Here is a 22,094-nt window from a genome sequence, read left to right as displayed (position 1 = left end):
GGGGTGGTGGGCAAGAAGGGGGCCAGTTCTAGTTATGCTTCATACAACAGTCGCATATCAGTGTGAAAGTCACACGAGAGTCATACATCAATGTGAGTGTTGGAGCAACTAGTTTTAAAGGAGACCCTAGATCCTAGTGGCTGTAATAGAAACCTGATGGAATGGAGAGAGGAGAGATGCTGTCATAAACTCTGTAGGACGTTCTGAGAAAGGCATCCTGGAGAACAGACTGTTCCTGTCAAGCCCAAAGACTGCTATCATGGTTCACAAGAATGGCTGAAGAAGAAGACTTCCTTAAACAAAATGGATGTCTTGCCCAAAGGAGGAGAACTAAAAGTAACACAAACTTGTACAAAGGAAATGCAAGCCAACAATACAGAACCCAGGGGAAAAAATGAGGGACACATTGGTACAGATCAACAATAACGGCATCTTTAAATGTGCCAGAAGTAGGAAACCAGCTGGAGAGGATGTTGGGCTTTCCAAAAGCAAAAGCGTTAAAGGAAAGATTAGCTGAATAAATTATTTCCATCTGTCTTCGTTGCAAACGACATGGGGCAGATACCAGTGTTTGAAATGATGTTTTCAGGAAGGGAGTCTGAAGAAGTAAGGCCACCGGTGCTGAGTAGAGGTGCAAGTTTTGATCTTGTAACAAATTGAAATGCAATCAATCACCAGGCCTAGATGATCCCAACATTCTTTTCGTTCTTTAACTGCTAAATGAAAAATTGCTAATCTTCTAACCAAGTCATGTAGCATATCCCTAAGCTTCTCAAAGGAACGGGGCATGGGCAACATTCCATCAAGAGATCCAGGGAAATTGTAGGTCCAGTGTCCTCTTAACTTTTGTTCCAGGTGGAAAACATTCTTAAATATAAAATTAGCTTAGATGAAAAGATAAAAATTAGCTTAGATATAGTTGCAGTTTATCTTGGAGAAATTGTGGGTTAGGGGAAATGTGATAGAAGTGAGCAAAATTATGCATGGTGTTCAGAAAGTGAATGGGGGCACATTTTCCCCTTTATCACAACATTAGAGCACAGGGTCATTCTATTAAGCTCATTGAGCAGCGAGTCAGGACAGATAAAAGTTTGAACTGTGGAATCGCTACCAGGGGATACGATGGTGCCGATCTGGACGGCTTCAAAAGGGGATTAGACAATTCAATCCTATCACGTGTCATGATGCGATGTGCTTTCGATTCTGGAAGCAACATGCCTGTGTCCACCATTTGCGGAGGAACAGAAATGGGGAGATGCGAGTCACTTCCTTTTCTTTACTGTAAAATTGATTTCTAGCATGGGTTGTACAATAAAAGTCACGTTTCCGTATTTGTTTCAGTGAAACAAAGAGAGTGGAATTGGAAAGAAAAATGCTTGACTACAGCAAATCTGGAATTTGCACGTAAGCTTATTTAAAATTCACATTTCATAGTTTTAATGTATTTTTGGTTATTTTATAATGTGATGTAATGCAATATGAAAATGTTGGCATCTGAGAATTTTGAAACTGCAATTTTAAAATTTAGAACAGATTTATGAACTATAATTTATTTTGAATGTTAATACCAGTATTAGTATTATTCTAGTAGCAATAGTAGTAGTATTATTATTCTAGTATTTGTGGTATTAGTCCGAATTGGGCCCAGACTTCAATTGGCAGCCATTGGAGCTGGAAGAGGATGCATATAATATGTTCCCCTAAGCCAGTCCCCATTAATAATCTTGCTGCCCTCTCTTGGATCAGTTGAAGTTTCTGGAGCACTTTCAAAGCCAGCCCCATGTACAACACATTGCAGAACTCCAAACGAGAGGTTACCAGAGTGTGGAGAACTGCAGCTGGGCCATCTTTGCCCAGGCGTGGCCAGAGCTGGTGTATCAGCTTAAGCTCCGTGGCGCCAAGCCCACTTGTGCCTCAGCTGACGGCTCTGGGTCCAGGAGCACCCGAACGATGGGCCTCGTCCTTTCGAGGGAGAGCGATGCCGTCCAGAATGGGCGGGATGCCACCCAACTGGAGAGACAGACCCCCCACTCACAGCTCCTCCGCCTGGTCTGGATGCAGGCCCAGTCCGTTGGCCCTCATCCTGCGCATTCAGACGGCCGCTGCCTCACCTGGTGTGAGGAGGGATGGCAGGGCCGAGGCTCCTCCGCGTCTTGGTCTCACCTCAGCCCCTGGCTCCAGATGACCCCCCCCCCAGGGGTTTCGTGTGGATGTTCAGTAGCATCGGGCATAAAGTAGACCCTGTGGCACCCCCTGGCATAACCGCCACGGCGCAGAGCAGTAATCGCCCAGCACCACCTTCTGGAATCGGCCGGCCGAGAAGAGCGGAGCTGCTGCCAGGGCAGGGCCTCCCACTCCCAGTCCAGCCAGCCCACCCGGAAGGCCGCTATGGTCAATGTGTATGGCTTGACGACTGCCTGGTGATATGGCGTGGGACCCCCAGTCTCAGCAGTGGCTTCTTGCTTTTCTGTACCACACACAGGTAGCCAAGGAGGAAAGAGGGATGGGAGAAAGAAGACTGCACGGAAGTCTTCTGGCGCTGCATCCACTTGTGGGGTGGATCAGACCATGCAGCGAACCCATTTTCTTAATTACTTACGTGGATTTTTGTTGCACAGATTGATTCAAGTAGAAAGCAACAACATGGAAAACTATTGCAATTCTTACTCCACGTATTTTTTTTGGAAGGGTGTTTCTGCTAGGCAAGCCTCATATGTGTGGAAATTATTTCACTTCCAAAATAAGCTGATGTGGATAGCTAGCTAGCTAGCTTGCTTGTTATGGCTGTGTTTTATTTTTTTCCCCTTGTGTAGAACTAAATTGCAGTACATGAATCTTAAGAAATACTTAAAAGAAATATGTGAGCGTCAGGAGATGTCTCTGCTCCGGAACCAGGATTTGTTGAGGGAATTTGATTGCTTTGAACAGCATATTAGGAAGTTTGCTTCAAGTGCAGAGTCCCTTCAGAAGCTCAAGGTATATATTCAGTACGTTAATGACTAATAATAGCCTGCTTTTCCTATAGTAATACCCCAGAAGATGGCTGATTATGGGTTTGCTCTCAAACCCTGTGTTATCGATGAACCATGGCTTGTCCTTGCATATAAATGCTGCACCTAAAGTTGAGCTCAGAGAAGCCATGGTTTGTTGTTTGGTTGGGAACTCTGGGTTATTCATGGTTAACCCATCGTTAAACTGCAATGTAAGATTTGTATGTAACAGGAAGTCATGATTCAATGACAGCCCATACTCAACCCATATCCTGGGTTGTCCTAATGTGTGAACGTGTGTACCCAGATACCCTAGAATCTCTTTTGGCAATAATTGGCTCTGTGACTCTTCCGGTTGCATGAATAGCATGCAGAGCTCATTTTGGAAATGGGGTGAGTTGAAAGCAAGCAACACTTTATATATCCTTCTCATAATTTTGTAGTCCTGCGTCCACGTTCCTGCTTGCGAGATGGATGATGCCTTGGTTCTACGAGCCATGAAACAAAACCTTAAAGAATGAAGATAAACATTTCTTGGCATTTAATGACAATTTCCTGTGATTTCCCCCCCCCCCCATCCCTTTTGTCTTGCACCTGACTTAAAATTCTGCATCAGCTGAAGCATTCTGGAACGGCCTCAAGTTATTGTATAAGAAGATGGTTGTTTGCTTGCCTGACCATGTCACCTTTCCTTTTCCTTTCGGCTGCATTAGCACTTGCCTTTTGTGAGATTCATTTGGATGTCAAGCGTACAGTTCTTATCCTTTTGTTAATAGAATCTTCATAAGAATAGGTGTGCTGGGTATAAGCCATCAGGAAAACAAACTCCTGTGAAAATAATTACTGTCAGAGGTTGTGTGTGGGTGACCAAGGTTTGAAGATGGTATTAAAAGTTGGAAAACATTTTTCTTTCGAGTGGCAATTGAAAGTTAATACATATGTTTTGGCATGTGTTTGTTCATCTCTAGGAGTAAAGCCTCAAAATGTCATAGATGGTGGAAACATTTAACATGACAAATGCTTTAACTTTTGAGCCATTGAACTTCATCGTATTTTTTATTTATGGCAGTGTGGAAGTGATCCAGGCAAACAACAATTACGTTCTAATTGAGGGGAAAGTTGAGCCATATCATCCATTGAACTCAATGGGACTTATGCCTTCTTAATGTTTGCTGCATTGCAACCTATGTTAACAAGTAGGCTGTTTAATCTTGATTTTCACACCTGTATTCTTACATCAGGCACAATATGAAACAGAAATTAAAAGCAAGCTTATCCTTGAGAAAAAGAACTTATTAAAAAGTGAAGAGAGAGATGGCATTAAACATCAGGTAAGTGAAAATATTTTTAACCATGTAAGGCACATCAGTTCAGAATTAAGGGCTCCCAAGTCCCATTGACTTCAATGGGAAAGTTAAGCTAATGTCTGAATCTCTTCCATTTAAATCCATGGCACTTGGAAGTACTTAGCTCCGGCTGGATCACACCCGTAATCTTTATTAATTGAGGATTTTTTAGTGACTTTTTATGTCGTGTTTTAAAAATCTTCTCGCAAACTTCTTGTGTGGTTATTTCCCCCGTGCAGTTTAAACTATGTAAACTTGCTGGAAAAGCGAAGTCTTTCACTGTGAACTTAATAAATAGAAAGAAAAGCCCCCACTTTAGCTGATGCTCCTTTCATCTAGTATTCTTATGCATTAAACTAAAAAAGTGTGGCAAAATCTTTTACATTTAAGTCTAAACATGTAGCATATATAATTTTGTACATTTTGACCTTCCCCTTCCCCGAACAAAATGGATGGCATATCTAAACCACAGACAAAGCCTGGCACGGAATACTCAAATATATTCCGCCATATATCTACAGAGATGCAGCCCTTCTAATCCTTCCCCCTATCTCCATATAAATGATACAGTTCAAGACCAGAGCTGTTTTCCTTCCCTAAAAGCAGGAAAGCTCTTTTAGATGAAATGTCTAAAAACATCTTGTAATAACTTGGAGCATGCTGGCAAGAGTAGTCACTTGTGACTATGTGTGAAACCCCCTTAGCTTGTCGATATTGTAATAAGCCAAAATGGGTAGCGTTACTCCATTATTCAGAGAAGCCAACAGCAGTCTTGTCCTTTAGGCTACAGCATTCATTAAGGAAAGCTTACTGGGCTGAAAGCTGGAAGGAGATGATAACAGGATATATGATTTTCATATTTAATGCATTCCTCGGAAGAGTATGTGTGCTGCAGATTGATAGAAGAATCAACTGCTACTTTACTAAAAGACTTTCTAGTTTGCCCTATAGCTACCGATGGAATCATTCAGCCAAGAAATTAACTTTCCCTCCTTTTACCTGCTTTATGTATCAGCAGGCTGTGTTACTGCCAGGAAATGTTATTATGCATTTAACTGTTTCGTATTTAAGACTCTTATCAGGAAAGAAACAGTAGGCGACACTATTTTGTGTGTGTGTGTGTGTTTAATAGTAGGAAGAAGGTTTTCATTTTTCTTTCTTCGTTGTGTTAGCAGACGTGAATCTGAGTTTATAGATGTTTTTTTCCCCCTCAATGTAGATTAAAAAGGTGGCAAAACCTTGAATTTAGGCCATCCTTCATAAAAACAGAGCAGTGAGCCTCACTAACCTTGACCTATATAAGTAGGCCTTCTGCAATGTATGAATTGAATTGAATTCAGATATTGATGAAATGCCATGGACAGAGTTCTGGAACTCCCCCTGCGAATGTATGCTGTTTTAAAGCCACAGTCTGAACATGCTTGGGCTTGTGCAAACTATAGAAAATGGCACTTCCTTCTTTATCTACTTATACAAATAGCTAATTTTTAGATTTTATTTAAGTGCCTGAATTCTAGCACCTGCAGTCCTGAAGCACATAGATGGTTGTCATAGCTGCCCTTCCGCTTAATCTTGACTCGTTCCCTGCTTGTCCATGGCCATTTTAGATAATGGCTGGGATCCCAGCAGCACCCCGCCAGAGCAGAAAGCGCTTTGGCTTTACGTGCAGGTGAGGGCCAGGATGACAAGCCTTCCTCCCAGCTGCATTTTTGTTCCAGGGTTTTATGGCGGGGAGGTACAGGCAGCATCAGGGAGGCCCGAAGAACAGGCGATGGGGCACCTGCTGAGGCGGAGGGTGGAGTGTCATGCCGTCTTTGCCCTGGCTGCAGCGGACGTCTCGGCAAGGAGGAGAAACTGGTCCCAAAAGAGTCCTGCTGTCGGAGTCCCCACCTTAGAAAGCTCTCTCCCTTTCGTGGACGTAGCCCAGGTGCTTTCCATCCTTGACCTTTGTGAAGGTGGATGCAGCTGAACCTCTCTGGCCCAAAATCGATTCAGAGAGCCGGATATCTACCTGGCCATGGCACCTAGCTGGAGACCCACTTCTCCTGGTTTTGTTGCTCTGGTGCTCTTTGAGAGTGCTTACTAATGCTGCTGGGGAGCACTTGGTAAGCACTTGCCGTGACAGGACCTAAGCGGCAGGGCAGAGGGCTAAGTTGACCAACTGGTTTTGCATCTATGATAACCGGTTTCTGATACTATCATTCCTTCCTTCATCATCACACTCAGGTCTAGTGTGGTATAAACTATTTGGAATACAGATGTAAATAGGGTCAACCCTTGCCTCTCAGCTTTATACATGCGGTTCCATGGTTAGATCCTCAACACTAATTTTAAAGAAATCTCAGGTGGAAGGACCCTTGCCTGAGATCCCAGAAAGCTGCTGCCAGTCAGAGCAGACCGTCCTGGACCGAGAGGGCCAATGGGCTGACTGTGCAAGTCAGATGCTTGCCAAATCTAATAACTCAACATGTAGGAAGATATTAAACTACTAAATACAACCAGCTTCTGCTCACCTTCTGCACTATTTTTAGTATTAATGTCTTCAACTTTACTGATTTTAGTATAAATTGAAGACACTTAAGCAAAAATTGTTTGGCAACGTGCAGAATTAAGTATGTGAATCCACAGACTGTGGGGGCAAAGTTTTCTTAGACTCTCCCATTCATTCTTAGACTTTCCCATTTATGGGAGCCAGCATGAAAGATCTGGCTTTTCAGGCATGGGTGTATTTTAAAATGGTTAACACCTTGTCCTCTGCAACCCAGCACATCAGCTTTTAAAATTCCCATCAACCATAACAAAAAAATTACACTGTTGATTTCAAATTGTGGTTTTCAGATGGTGCCAGAAGCAAGACAGGTGGGAATTAATGCTGGGAGAGCAATGTCAAGAGGCCTGTATCGTGCGGCAGCCATCTTTATGGGTCGCCAAATGTCAGCTGTCTCAGAAGCTGAAGATTTCGACGTGCAGCACAAATCTTCGGCGCTCACAAAGAGCTTTTCAATTTCTGACCAACATTCACGTAGACAAGCATCACAGAGCAGTTATGTGACAGACAGCTGTGTGCTACAAACGAATCGTGATCTACAGCCCTCAAATAAGCCTGACAAAATGGATGGGAAGACGCATCTGCTGATGGGTGAGGAAATGCCAGTCACATCCAGCGTATCTCACGAGAATGGAAGAACGTGCTGTTTAACAGTAGAAAGCAAGACAAATAATTGCGGGAGCAATTTTGTGGGAAGCAAAACGTTCCCCAAACTTAACTCCCTGTTACATGGAAGATTAAGTCCTGAGAACAGAGGCTCTGATTTAAAAAGTGACAGCCCCTGACACGTGAGCACTCTGTATTAAATGCACAGGGATCGAAAAGGCCGATCTTATTGGCTGGTCTCCCCTCTGGAAATGACCACTCAGGAAAGGCATTCCCAGGTATAATGATGATAATGTACGTAATGTCATGGACTTGCTGTGTTGTGGCTGGGGAGCGGGGCAGTTCTCTTGCGTGGCTGGAATGTTATCAGTATAGCACTGCTGCAAGATCTAACAATACAAAGCCGGTGCATTTCTAATGCAAAGGAGAACACGGATGCAGTTGGGAACCCTCCCTTGCTTACCTAAAGCTTGGTTCACTGCTATAGTGAGAGATCAAGAGATGGCTGGTGTCTTTTATTTATTCCATTTAAGCTTTCTTATCATTTTCTTGTTCTGAGATACAGCCATTTCTCCCCCCCTCCTTTCATTACATTTAAAGGATTATAGGACAGCAAAAGGGCACAACCTGAAGCCTTGAAAGGGGAAGTACAGTTGGAAGATTCTGTTTCGTGGCCTCTCTAAAGACTTAATGAATCCACCATCTTTACTCTTAGATGTGTGTTTTATTCATGAATCGAAGTCAATACGCTTTTTAAATTGGGATTTTATTTATTTTTATCAGTGTGCTAACTCATTTTTCTCTCTTCATAGCTTCTTGATAATGACTTAGTACAGGTATTGGTTGTTTTTTATTAGTCGCAGTGGTAGAGAGCTCTAGCTTCTGTTCTTTCAGGCATGTTCTTTTATTCATATTTATATTCTGTCTGTTCTGAGAGAAAAACCCAAAGTGGCTAACACAAGAGGCACATGAGCAGTTCAAAATAGGCCAGGGGTAGATACCTCTATTTTGTTCTACAGGAAAGCTGAAGGGGAGGACCTGCTAGAAATCGATTCTGTTGGGCAAACAGAAAAGACTGCCTTTCTCTTTGATTTTCTGGTACGGTGGGATTTTTAATGCGAGTTTAATTTTTTTTTTAATGGCTTTCTAAAATGGATCTCTTTAAATAGGCTCTGAGATATTCTTGTTTCAAGCTGCTACCTTTTAAACTGGTTAAACATGAAAAAGGCCACTATGGCTAATAATTGACAATGGGCTATATGTTTGGAGAGGTATCTTTTACTTGCTTGCGATGCAAACTAGTATTTTTCAAGTATCAATTAACATTTCCATACTGTAAAGTTCTATTTAAAGGCAAAGCAATATTTTTTCCTCACAGTTCCTGGAGATAATCTACAAATGGGCAAAACTGCACAGAAGGAAGAAACTGAATGTTCAGATTCAAGCAGTGATCTTACGGTCTCTTTGAGTGAGGAGGAAGAAGAAGGAAATCTGTTAAAATCACAGCAGACTTTACAGAAAGTTGGCTGCAAGAATTCAGGCAACACAACATATAAGGAAGAAGAACATTCATGTTCGCAAGAAAGATTATATGACTCTTTTTCGGATGGAGACTCATCTTTTAAGCCTGCAGTAAGGTAAACTAAGTCAATATCTTCGTTTCTTCCAGTAGCCTTGGCATTTTGGCTTTTTCTTGAATAATTTAAGAGCAAGTGTGTACAGAGTGGGCAACTGTCATTCTCCACAAGCCTTGTTCACGTCTAACTGCAAACCATGGTCCTTGATGCCACGGTTTTACACTTCCTAAAACTTAAGAGCAACTAATCTGTTCTGCTGTTGCTTGTGGCAAGCCAGTGAAGTTTGCAGAGAGAAGCTGATGTAGTTGTGTTGTCTTTCCCAGCATACAACTGTCCTCGTACCAACCCACGAGCTTAACCAGATCGGACTTAACCCACGAATGCCTCGACAACAAGCCATGGATTATGTCCGGTTTGCTTAACCTCTGATCCATCCAGACTTTCTGGATTTGTACGCCATAAAGCAACCTAGGAAAGGGCTGTTTTTGAGGGAGTAATTGAAAGCAGAAATGGGAAAACAGGTAGGAACCAGAGTACTTGTTTCTCAGGCTAACTCACAAACAAGCCCTGGTTAACCAATAGTGGGTTGCTTGATCCTGCAAGCCAGGCCTGGTTCAACTGGTATGCCAATATAAATTATAGTCTTCCTCCTCCTCCTCCTCCTCCTCCTCCTCCTCTACTGCTCGAAGCTCAACACTCTCTTGGTGGTTCACAACATTTAAGTCACCCGTCTCGATTTCAACCAGGCCTGACCCTGCTGAGCTTCCAAGATTAGGCAGGATCAGGTATTTCAGGTCATACACGTGTTTAGATATTTTAAACTTTCTTTCCCCTCAAACTACTTTCCTAAAAGCATTACAATGCTGTCATTTCAGTCCCAGTTACTCTCAGAAGCCGAACGGTGCACCAGCTTTCATTTGGCCCTGTTCACTTTTATTCTTTAAAAGCTTTAGGTCATGACAATATAACAGAAAGAAAATGTGATGTAAAAACTGGACAAATTAAACACAGCTCAAAGAAAATGACTGATAAATCAAAACTGACACAATAAAATTATATATTTAGTATTGTTATATATTTGTTGGAAGCCGCCCCGAGGCTTACGCGAATGGGGCGGCATACAGGTTTCCCAAACAAACAAACAAATGAATAAATAAATTTGACGATAAAATTTCCTAATTTCGATTTCTTCTGTTGTTGTACTTCAGATGAGGTCAGGGACCTTCCTCATTATTGGTCTTTGATGTAAGACATTCAGTTTTGCATTTGAATAGTTTAACAATGTTAGCATCAGATGTTTCCTCTTCGTTGTTTGTGCCATGCGCATATTTAAAGTCCCACCGCTATTTTTAGTACGTCCTGGCACATTTAATTCCCTACCCGTACCCCCAAATTAAGGTTTTGGTCCCTGGGCTTCCTACAAGGTGTTGAAATACTTCTAACATGTTAGGGATCAACCGATTATCATTGAAACTTTACGCCTCCATTCTCCAGCATAACGATTGTCAGTTGGGTAGCTGCCCTGTTGTCAAATTCGCTACTTGTCAATATTGTCAAGCTGGAGGTGAAAGGCTGGTCCCGCACTTTGTCAGTTCCCATCACTAACCTGCGCATCATTTAGTGCTTTTAAAAGTCCGGCCTCTTGGATTTAGCACTCAGAAAGATAATGAGTATTTCAAGCTCATGTTTAAGAAGGAACAAGGCAGAGACCTTTTGCTTGCGCTGCTTCAGTTGCATTCAAGAGGACTTAGCACAGATGGATTGTGCATTACAAAATATAACACATAATTCAAGCTGTCAGCTTAATCAGACTGTTTCCAGGAAGCAACCTGCAAAAGAGAAAGACCCCTTGTTTGTTGACCCTTGATCCATAGCCTGCTGCATCATGTCATCCATTTTGCTTCCCTTTATTTATGTGTCCCTTCCTTCCCCTCCTTTTTATTAATGTATTCTCTTCAAGTGGCACCCTAGAAAGACCACCCAGAGAGTGGAATACAATAGGAAACGCGCTAGCTGAAACAGATTTTGCAAGACCTCAGCGCCGTGAAAAGCACTGCCGAGCTGCTTGTGTGTCCTCACTGGTTTGATGTGCGTTAAAGTCTAAACTTGAAAACTTCTCTCCGGCACCACCTTTATTCTCTACTGTTCTCAGTCACTGTGGTGGAAGTGCATTGCCCTGATGCTCAGCAATTTGACTGTTTTCCTATTTAATGTGGGTAATCCACACTGCTCACACACACATCTCAAAAACCTTGATAAGGCTGCTGGATTTCGTAGGAGTGAGTGCTGCTGTTAAACATGGGAACAAAGCAGGGAGTCTGAAATAAAAATTTGAATAGCTGTGTATACTTCTGTAAAAAGATTAGCTGCTCCCCATTGTTAAAATGCTTAACTCTTAATTTGCATCATTATAGGCGTATTACTTGACTGTACTTCCTCTTGGATCCAAGTTATGCTTTATACCTTTAGTGGGTATTCATCTTTTCCAGAAATATAGGTGTAGAAGTGTTTAAAATATAATGATTCGAGTCTTGTTACATTAGGAAGGGCTAAACGTGAAGTTGTTTGAGCAGTGGGTTTCAGTTCATTGCCTCATTGTTCAGCCATCTGAGATCTGTTCAGTCCCTACTCTAATCATGGTGCATAATATTTCCTTAAGTAAAATAAAGTAACATTTAAAAGTTTGGCGCTGGTATCCAGTGTTGTCTTGGAACTACTGCTAATGATGTTGGACTAGCTCAAGCCAACTTTTGTGCAATGCCACAGTACAATGGGAAAGAGTAGGGACTTGAACTTGATGGCAACTTTCTGCTTTTTCCCATTGTACTTTCATTAATCCTGTCCCGGAGATACTGCGGGATAGTACAAGTTGTGCTAAAATATTCTAGTGAAAAAAGACTTATTGTTTCTAAGCATCGGGATCGAGGCAACTTTTTCTGCCAGAAACATGTTTTCTATAATCCTAGGTTTTCTAATCCTGAGAAAATGGGAGGCACAGGCATGCTACTAGAAACAGTGACATCTGCGTCTCCTCTTCGTCTTTTGTCTAGGAATGCCCAATATGTGTGGAGAGGCCTTCACACCAACTGTGTTTATACAACAGCTCGCTGTAATTTATAGGCCACGGAACATAAACAGGTCATGTGAACCCACCAAGGTGGCTTCAGGGTGATTTCAGTTGGGCTTCCACCTTGGCAAGCCATGGCTTGTAACAGCAGTTGCTTGACCCACTGTGGGTTGTCGTGCCATCTGAACCTGACAGGTGTCCAGTTTAGAAAGTTGCTTCACAGGAGAGGCAAAATCCTCTTGTTACTCTTGCCACGTGGCTAGTGGGTGACACCAGTGCCAACCAGTCCAAAGGGCCCTGTCGGCACTGGGAGGCAACTGTCAAAGGCTTTCCCCCTTCCCCACCATTAGGTGTTCTTGGTTCACCACAGCCAAAAGAAAAACTTCTATCTATACTTCTATATATGCTAAAATAACTTAAACACAATACAACATTTGAATATTGAAAACAATGCAGTAATCATAAAGTAACTGCAGGTTCTGGAAAGAGGGAGAGAGAATCTGTATGCATGTGTATACGTATATAGTACAGTTCTTAAAACAGGTAGAAAAGATAGAAAAAAATAGTTAAAAGATTGTTAAAGGTTGAGAATTCTTGAGCTAACATTAAGCCTAACACTAAGAGGAGGAGGATGGAGATGGGACTGGGGTTGGACCCCTCCCCCAGTGGACCCCCCATACATGAATAGGACACAACTCTGAATGAATGGATGAATGAATGAATCAGAGAATCAGAGAAGAGTAGAGTTGGAGGGGGCCATGAAGGCCATCTAGTCCACCCCCCTGCTGTTGCAGGACACCAGTTCACACCATCCCACTCAGATGGCTGCTCAGTTTCCCCACACTGAATGTCTCCAGTGTGGGAGAGCCCACCACCATTCTAGGCAGCTGGTCCCACTCCCGTATTGCTCTGACCGTGAGGAAGCTTTTCCCGATGCCCAGTCTGAATCTGGGTTGTCGCAGCTTGAACTGATTATTCCATGTCCTGCACTTTGGCATCAGCAAGAAGAGATCTTGACCTTCCTCTTTGTGGCAGCCTTTGGGGTACTTCTAGAAGGATGTCATGCCCCCCCCCCTCAGTCTTCTCTTCTCAAGGCTGAACATGCCCAGTTCTCCCAGTCACTCCTCATAAGGCAGTGATTCCAAACCCTGGATCATTTTGTTGCCTTTCTCTGGACCATTTCTAATGTACTACATTGAACGAACGAACGGGACACCACCATATTTGTGGTTCATCTTTGTGTGCACACTTAATTTTTTGATACAAAATTTTTAATAGGCATGTGTTAATAGCGTGTGTTCTTGTCTCTGCAGAGGATGCTTATCGTTTGAAGGATTCGCTCATGTCCTGACGTTCCTAGAAGAGTTGGTGGCTGGAGCGGCTTCTGGTAGCTTGGCATTATACAAGAGAAAAGCTGTGAATGAAGCAGAACTGGAAAACCTTAAGAGGTTTAATGATTATTTTCCTTTCACGAGGGTGACTGAATTAATACACCGTCTCTTGAGGTGACTGTGTTATGACAGAGAGCCAGCGCTGATGCTTCTACATCTGCTGAAGGAGCTGGCAAGGCTGCTTCTCAACCAGAGACGTACCCAGCAGTTTCGCTTGTTCTCCCTGGTCCTGCCAGTAGCAATAGCAAAAATTAGCACAGTTTGATGTTAGCAAAATTGGAGCTACATTTTGGGGACACTAGTTCCTCAAATATTTTGAATGCTTCATCTGAGTTTAGCTCAGTGTTACAATGGTTATTTCTGCAGGGGGCCCCAATGGCAAATTTTTAGTCCAGGCCTCTGCAGGCTGTTTCTTCCATTCCATGCAAGAAAAATTGACATGATTGCATGTATATCTCATTTCTGCAAGAGGTATGGTGGATTGGGATGTGATGAGCTCATCTCCTGAGTTTCATTTGGTCACCAGTCCAAGAGCCTCTTCAGGAACTCCAGTCTTGAAGCGGAAGCAAGGAATATGGTGTTGACCACGAAGCAGGGCAACTTCATTGCGGGTGCAGCTCTACCCAAACGGATGGCCCTTTTGGTCTCCGATGGGGAAAGCACCAGTTTTCTGGTGTATTGCGGGTCACGGAACTTCCTCAAATCAAAGGGGACCAACCACAGTTGAAAAGCCAGGGGCAAATGCTGTTTATTGCATTTTATATTTAATTCATTTCCAGACAGAAGTATGATGATTCGGCGGGTAAGTAGAACTGCTCATAATAGACTTAAGTAAACATTTCATTAAGTACCTATTTTTGTTTTACAGGCTGTGTAATGAAACTGGCAGCTTAGAGCAAAAAGACCTTGAGTTATGTGAAGCACTTGTCCTTCATCATCTTCAGAGCTTATTGCAAAGCACAATGAATACATGTCTTTTACCAGAGAAAGCGTTTCACGGTAGAAGTGAGATGCTTGATGGAAAACAAGCCAGGTATGACCATTGTTAAGTCTCACACAATTAACATTCTTATAGGTCATGTATATAACTAATACTGAAATCAAAGAATTTCGGGGGGGGGCTGCATGTATTTGAAATATCGGGCATGATTTAAGCATTCAAAATACCATTGAAAGGATTGTTCGACGCACCATCTTACAACCGCTGGCACTGACATTTGTCCCATTGTGTTCAATCGGGATTACTCCTAATGAAGTGTGCATGGCAGTGCAGCCTTGAACAATCATTTTGCATTTCTTTGTCAGCAAAATATGTCTTGGTTATAGGGCGTTTGGGGAGGAAGGCAGCCTTTGAACCAGTCGCCCCACAGGGAGTGGGTAGCTGGGTTCAGTCCAGTGCTGTGCAGGTACCATGTTTGCTGCAAAAGATGGTGGCTGAGGGAGGTGGGGTGCCATGTGTTGGGGTGCAGGTCGGGGGGCAAATCCACTCTGCCTGCCATTGCTGTTCTGCCAGGTCCGACTGAATCTCCAGTCCAGTCCTGCTAGAGAAAAGAGGACCAGGCTTACCTTAAGCCTACTGCTCATTTTGATCCTTGTTTGAACCCCTTGTTATATTTTCTTGTTGTCTGAAAAAGGACTGCTGTTTCCATTATTCCCCCAGGCCGCAGAGGGGCACTTTTCTCCAGTCCTTGCAAATGGCGGCTGCAACTCTTTGTTTTCAATAGGGATCTAGCAACAATTATATGGCCGTGCATGAATTTTAAGCTTTACGGTCCTGTCCATTCAAGCATTTACCTTCATGTTGATCCTGTGATGGAGAGAGTGGGGCCATGCCATGGCAGCCCCACTGGTCCTGACCCAGACTGTCTACGCACGGAAGAGGGGCTTGTCTGTAGCACAGAAGCTGCTCTGCCTGCACTTCCCCATGATCGTGCCTCCGAGCACCACTGGAACCCTTGACTTCATGCACTGCCCAAGCCATGGAGTTGGCCAGTGCTCAGAAGAATCATCGAGTCATAAAATAGTAGAGTTGGAAGGGGCCACGAAGGCCATCAGGTCCAACCCCCTGCTGGTGCAGGACACCAAGAGCAGCCATCCTTGTTCCCCGGGCCAGCCACTTGCTGCCAGCACTTTTCCAGTTACCTCTGCTTTGAGATGGGCTCTGTCAGTCTTCCAGAGACTGGCACTTACAGGCCAAGCCGCAGTCCCTGGAGTGATCCAGGAACACTCTACCAGCTACATATGGAACCTATGTGAGATGGAGATGCCACTTCACTATTTAATTATTTTCCGTACCATCCAAAAGCCAGAGCTCTCTGAGTGGTAAACAGTGATAATAAATACAGGAAATACAATATAGAGGACAACAGTAATAGAACATCATAAAATTACATTCAAAATACCTAACCACATTTTTACAAACATTGAACTGAAACCAGTCCATACCGCTAGGGTTGCTGAGGAATCAGCTGCCGATACCTCCCAACTGCATGAGCTGGGCATCGTCTCTGCAAGAGGGCAGTCCCAAGCCGGCATGGAAATGATATTAAAGTCAACGCCAGGTGGGCCTCCGCTAGGAGCTCATTCCATAATTTGGGGACTGCCAAAGTGAAGTCCACTTTCCTTGTAGCTGCCGCTTGGGCCTTCCATGGAGGTGATATTCAGGTCTCTGATGCCGAGCATAGTATCTAGGTCCATTGTGGCAGGTAGAGGCATTCCATTAGGTATTGTGCTCCCAAGCTGTGCGGGGCTTTATAGGTTAAAACCAGCACCTTGGATCGGGCTCAGAAGCCACTGCAAGCAGGGCAGAACTAGAGCTATATGTTCAGGCAAGTTATTAGTCTGGCTGCCATGTTTTGTGCAAGCTGCAGCTTCCAAAATGACTTCAAGGGCAGCCCTAGATAGAGCTCTTGGCCAGCCCTGGATCGCACCGATCTGGTTTAGAGATCAGCATAGTGTAAATCACTGAACCCGAGCTACCCCTGTTCAGGTAAGAGTATAACTGGACCACCAGCCAAAGCTACTGGAGGACACTCCGTGCCACTGAGGCCGCCTGGGCCTGAAGGGAGAAAGATGGATCAAGGGGCCAACTCCAGCTGTGCTCGAAGGGAGTGCCACCCCCACCCAGGAGAGCCGGAGCACAGGGAGGACACTCTGTTCTTACTCGCGGTCGTCTGCTCGGATGCTTCCGATTCGGAGGGGGAGGTGGAGGTGAAGAGGTGGGCCGATGTCCTTGCAGCTTCAGGGTGACCGAGTGACGAGTCTCGGAGGGCATGTGGCAGCCTGCCCACCCTGCCAACGGAGGGAGGCATTTCGGAACTGGGGTGGGGCGCAAGAGTGAGGGGGCTTTGCTGGCCCTGTAAGGGTATGACAGGCAAAGCAGGCAGTGTCCAGGGTTCCCACCGTCTCATCCTCATCAGCTGGAGGTGCTCGGAGGGTGGAGTCGGAACCCTTCCGAAAGGGGGAGAAGGAGGGGATGTTTTAGCCCAGATTCAATTCTTCACACGGGCAGATGCTTCTCCCATATCTCAAAGGGATCATTACTTCGATTGCTTGATGCTGTTTGGTAGCTTGTCAAGCTCTAATAAAGGTCTCATCTCAGTCTGCTGGAGAAGAAAAGGGCAGGGGAAACTGGCTCTTGACACGGAATGCCATCTAGCTGAATGACCCGCCCATCCTCAACATCTCGGTCTTGTTTGGATTGAGCTTGTTGGGTGGATCACATCCAACCAGACTGGACCAGGCAATGCTCTGAGTATCTCCAGATGTTCAGCTGTTTTAGCTCTGGAGTCCAAGGTCTAGCAGATGCAAGCAATTTTTTTTTCTGGAATTGCTCAGCAAAAAAATGACTGTGGGCCTCAGATGGGACTAGGATGTCCTTGGGGCCAGCATTTAATAGACCCTGGACAACCTGAAGATTTCTGCTGGGCAGCAGATAGACGGTTGAATAGAAGCAGTGAGATGTTGTTTCCGAATATTCCTGTTCATAGGCATTTATTTTCTGGGTGATGGGATTTGGGCTGCATTCCAGAGATCAGCCAGAGATTCAACAGAAGTGCCAGCCATATCAGCTGGAAAATCCCCAAGGATTCTGGAAGCCATCCAGCTTCATCAACCATCAGGAGTAGACCCCTTTTACAGGTTCCTCAGAGGGGGAAAGTAGAGATTAGTCCAAATCTCATCAGGTAGAGATTCAGCTCTGACAAAAGGACTGATTTGGAGTTCCTCGTGGTTCTAGGCTAAGCAAAGCTTTAAAGGCTAAACCCAGCACCTCGGATGGGTTCTGCAAGCAAATGGATAACCCACTTAAGTTATACAGGACTGGTGTAACATCTCCCAGTAATGGTTAGGACCATGGTGCACCAGTTGGACTTCTCTTAAGTGCAGCGCAGCTCTATACAGGAAGCACCAAGATATTTAAATCTGAAAATTACAGAAACGTAGCTCCATGCAGCAAGATCGGCATATCCAGCAGTGGTGAGAGCCTCCGTATCCCAAAGTACGTGGGATTTTTAGGTCCATGCCCTTATGAGTGAGGTGCAAAGAGGAACGTTATGAGGTAGAAATAAGCGTGTTGACTCGCACTGTGCATCACACAAGCTGTTCATATCCTTAAGGAAAAACTGCACGAAGTAGATCAGTTTTCAAGGCCTTCTTACTAAAGGGGCAGCGTGGAAATCGACCAGAAGACAGCTGCACTGGTTGCCACTGGTGTTGTGTGTTGAGACTTCTAGGGCCTCCTTGGCATCAGGCTGGTCAGTTCTGCACCAACTGATGTTTCTGATCCATCTTCCAAGGCAGCCCTAGTAAAGTATCTTGCATCCTGCCTTTCCTCTAAAGAGCTCAGATACGAATTCATGGCAGCTAACCTGTTTTATCCTTGCAAAAATAGCTTCAAAGTTGCTTAGCTTGTTAGCTGCTTGGGTAAGTAAAGAGTGGGACTCCATTTTCCTTGGTCAGAGTCCATCATTTTAAGCAAATGCAAGGTATACAGATATTAAGATCTGCTTCAGATACATTTAAATTCATGTTACTCCGATTCATTTTTGGATGCTATTTGACAAAAGATTTGCAAACAAGATCTCAGTCTCCATGCCTTGATTGTGGATGAGGAAGCTGATCTAGCATGCATTACAGCGACCTGGGTGGGTGAGCTGGTCACCTTAGACATGGCCCAGCTTTTCCCCATGGTTACTTGATGTAGCCCCAGGCCAGGATCAAGTCGTAATCCAGAAAAGGCTCGGTCTCGCCAGGAACCTGCGCTGCTCTTGGGCAAGCTACCCCTTGTGTGGTGTTGCATTGAACCAAAGAGACGGAAGGTGCTGTTGGGGTAAACCCACTGTGCTCCTCAAGGGACTTCCTGACTGAATTGGCTGAAAGTCTCAGATGTGGTGCTGGAGAACCTGAGGATTCTGGTCTTGGGAGATGTCAACATCCAGGGTGAAGCTGCCTTCGCAGGACCAGCTCAAAACATCCTGTCTTCCATGACAACCGGGGCTGTCCTTTGTCACCAGCCAAACTCAAATGATCGGACATACTCTTGGTTTGGCTTTTATGGCTGCACGTGAGGTGACTATTTCAGAGAGAGATTGATAAAAGAAAGACAAGAAAGTCCAAGTTAACAAACTTTGGGGAACAGCCGATAGTTCTACAAGTTAATTAATCTATGCTGCTTTGTTTACCAAGTTTACAATTCTTCTTCATTAGGCCTGAACTAACATCTTATTTTGCAATGACCTGGGAACGATTAAGCAAGCACATCTTATTCTTGCAAAAGCACCATGTTTTACTTGAACAAGAAGTGAAAGACATGTTTGGTACCTTACTAATCTCGGAGAGACGCGAACAAGTTGGCCTGGTCAGTACCTCTTTCCTCGGATGCTGATGTGATTTGTCAGACTCACTTGACCGTGTTAGGAATGTGTGAAGAATCTGATAGGGAGAGACAATTTTATCTTTTTATTATATTTGCACCCTGTCTCTTTCCTGCAAGGATGCTACAGTAGTTTACAGAATCCTCCTCTCCATTTTATCCTCAGAACAACCCCATGGGGTAGGTTGGGCTGAAAGTCTGTGACTGGCCTGGAGTCCCACAATGAGCTCCATGCCTGAGTTGGGACTCGAACCTGGATCTCCCAGGTCCGCAGCCCTCTGGTTCACTTTGATCAGCGCTGCACTGGTGCCAACTCCATCTGATACAAGTCAAACCAGCACACTGAGTTCTATTTTTAAAATAGGCTGAATTGCGTGTATTTTTTTTAAGCTGGGAAAATCTGTGCCAAATTCAGGCCTCCGCTTCACCATGTAAGCACATTGCATAAAGAATTGCAAAGCAGAGGCTCAAAATTAACTGTCAGAAGATTCAAGGTAGCCAAAAAGTGGGTCCATATGCAATGAGAAGGGTTTGCTCCCATGATTCTCATATTAAATGCTATAACAAGAACATTTGGTGCCTGCTGCAGTTTGACAGCAGGTGCTTACCGGGACATTGCTCCCACAAGCCTTCCCATCTCAGCCATCTGGAGTTGCACACTTGTGCAAATTTGGAAAACCAGCCCCCCACAAGGGAAAATTGTTCCCCTTGGGGCATGCCAGTGGCTGTCTCTTCAGAGACTGGGAAAACCAAACCCATCTCCAGAAAAAAGGGGGAAGTGTGGAGTGCCGCACCGATGGCCAAAGGGCTCGGGACTGTAGCAGGACAGCGAGCCGTTGATGCTTACTCAGATTGCGGCTCCAGCGCCTGATGGAGTGGCTGCCATTGGCAGAGCTTGGCTGAGCTCAGCAAGGACGTTTTGCATTCTGGTTACCTGGCTTCAGCCGACTTGACAACCCATCTTGAGTCCGGCCAGCTCCACAGCCGGTCAGGGGTTGGCAGAGGGACTAACCACCCACAAACTGTCCACCTGATAGCATTGGCCTTGGTTTGCACAGCAGGAGAACCAGCCATGGGTTAGGGACAAGCAGCGTGATGCCACTTCGTGCAAACCCATAGCTGACTAGAACTGTGCTGACTTCAACTGCAGCAATTCTTATAGCTTGTATCAGGAATGGTCTGGGGCCAAAATTCAGTATTTTGACTGAATAAATTTCTTATAAAAAGTCCAAAAGTGGGATGCAAACAAGAAACAGACTAAAACATTACGGACTGACAAAAACATAACCCAGCAGAGAAGAGAGTAACAAAGAAGTAACGGCCATGCAGTGCAGAAAAAGAAACGTGAGGAAAGACCCGCCCGAGGCTTCGGTGAACCACCTGGCCTTTGCCGTTCGGTCCTGGCTTTATATTAGGTGCAAGGGAGTGGCGCAGTCACGAAACTTAGGCAGCGATTGATCCAACCCTCTCATGGTTGGTCAGACACTTGGATAAAACGGGTATCTTTCAGCAGATAATGTGAGGTGAATGATGAAGTGGGAACTGTTGAAGTTCTCATGCGCTTGCTGAAAGAGATCTTGGGGAGGCAGATTGATAACAGTGGCATTTGCTCCTTCGTGGACACAGCCGGTCAAGGGTTCAAGGAAAGCAAGGAAAGCAAGAACAATAACACGGTTATGAGATGCATCCGTTGGTTGGTCGGCTCCAAATACATTAAGGCAAAAGCTGAGAAATGTTCCTTAACTTTACATTTGCCATTATAATACTGTTGCCAAAAATGTTGTGGCAACAGGGCAGTTTTAAAGCTTGTTTAAAGGGCAGGCCAAAAAGAAACAGAGATGTACTTGTTTTTATTATAATAGCAGCTTATTTCTCTTGCTGTAGGCTGCACCACTATTGAATGCCAGCCTTTCAGAAGAATGTAAAGACAGGTCACTTGCTTCTAGCGATAAAGGCTCTCGTAAATCTCGGCCAAACAATAGCAAAGAAAAGCAAGGTAAATATGCACAATATTTGGCAACTACGGTGAGAGAGAACAATAGTCTTAAAAGACTCATTTTTAGTCTCCGACTGTAGTCGGTATCCAGGAAGTGTTGATAAAATGCAGCGGTGAAAACTGCAAGGGATGTTTGTGCCTCTTTATCCACTGCAGCGATGGGAGACACGGCTCTGTAATTAATGTGGCTCTACTCTGTTCGTTTCCATTATGTAAATGTCAGATTTCGTGAGCGGAGCGCCTTGCGCCATTGAAATGAATGGGGCAGTGTCCACATGCCCATGGAGTCCATGCTCGTGGCCCGACCCGAACCGTGTGAAAAGAAAAGATGGTTGTCCGTGTCATTATATTTTAGTAAAAGATGTTTTTGTCTGTGGCTTAACAGAAGCAATTAATTATTTGTGTTTTTGAAAAAGTGACATCCTCCTGATCCAGAAATAAATTAGAAATGGAACAATGAGTTATCCCATTAAAATAAATTATGTAAAGAAAATGCCTGTATGTTGTAAAATATACTTCTCCACAGAAACACTGTTAGACACATTTTTAAGCTTGTTAGTGCCGAAGGAGCTCCGACAGAGTTTTACATTTCTTAGAAGTAAGACGCGCCATACTGAGAAAAGCCATGTGTTGGATTTTCCAAATTTATTTTGAAAAAAAAAAACAGGGAGGGGGTGGATTTGCTGGATGAATTTGTTTTG

General features: G+C 44.3%; 1 protein-coding gene across 1 annotated transcript in view; it reads left to right on the top strand.

Annotated features, from left to right (window-relative positions):
* The window catches only part of KIZ (kizuna centrosomal protein), a 56,647-nt gene that overhangs the window by 9,808 nt on the left and 24,745 nt on the right, over positions 1–22,094 (top strand). The window contains exons 2-10 of the mRNA XM_044442794.1: positions 1,342–1,404; positions 2,814–2,976; positions 4,232–4,321; positions 7,175–7,475; positions 8,869–9,127; positions 13,448–13,582; positions 14,394–14,558; positions 19,232–19,382; positions 21,282–21,393. Coding sequence (XP_044298729.1) covers positions 1,342–1,404; positions 2,814–2,976; positions 4,232–4,321; positions 7,175–7,475; positions 8,869–9,127; positions 13,448–13,582; positions 14,394–14,558; positions 19,232–19,382; positions 21,282–21,393 — 1,439 coding nt within the window. The remainder of the gene's footprint in view (positions 1–1,341; positions 1,405–2,813; positions 2,977–4,231; positions 4,322–7,174; positions 7,476–8,868; positions 9,128–13,447; positions 13,583–14,393; positions 14,559–19,231; positions 19,383–21,281; positions 21,394–22,094) is intronic.

Source organism: Varanus komodoensis, unplaced genomic scaffold (assembly GCF_004798865.1).
Source record: "Varanus komodoensis strain SLA01 unplaced genomic scaffold, ASM479886v1 scaffold40, whole genome shotgun sequence".
In the NCBI taxonomy this organism is placed as follows: Eukaryota; Metazoa; Chordata; class Lepidosauria; order Squamata; family Varanidae; genus Varanus; species Varanus komodoensis.
This window is presented reverse-complemented; position numbering and strand designations above follow the sequence as displayed.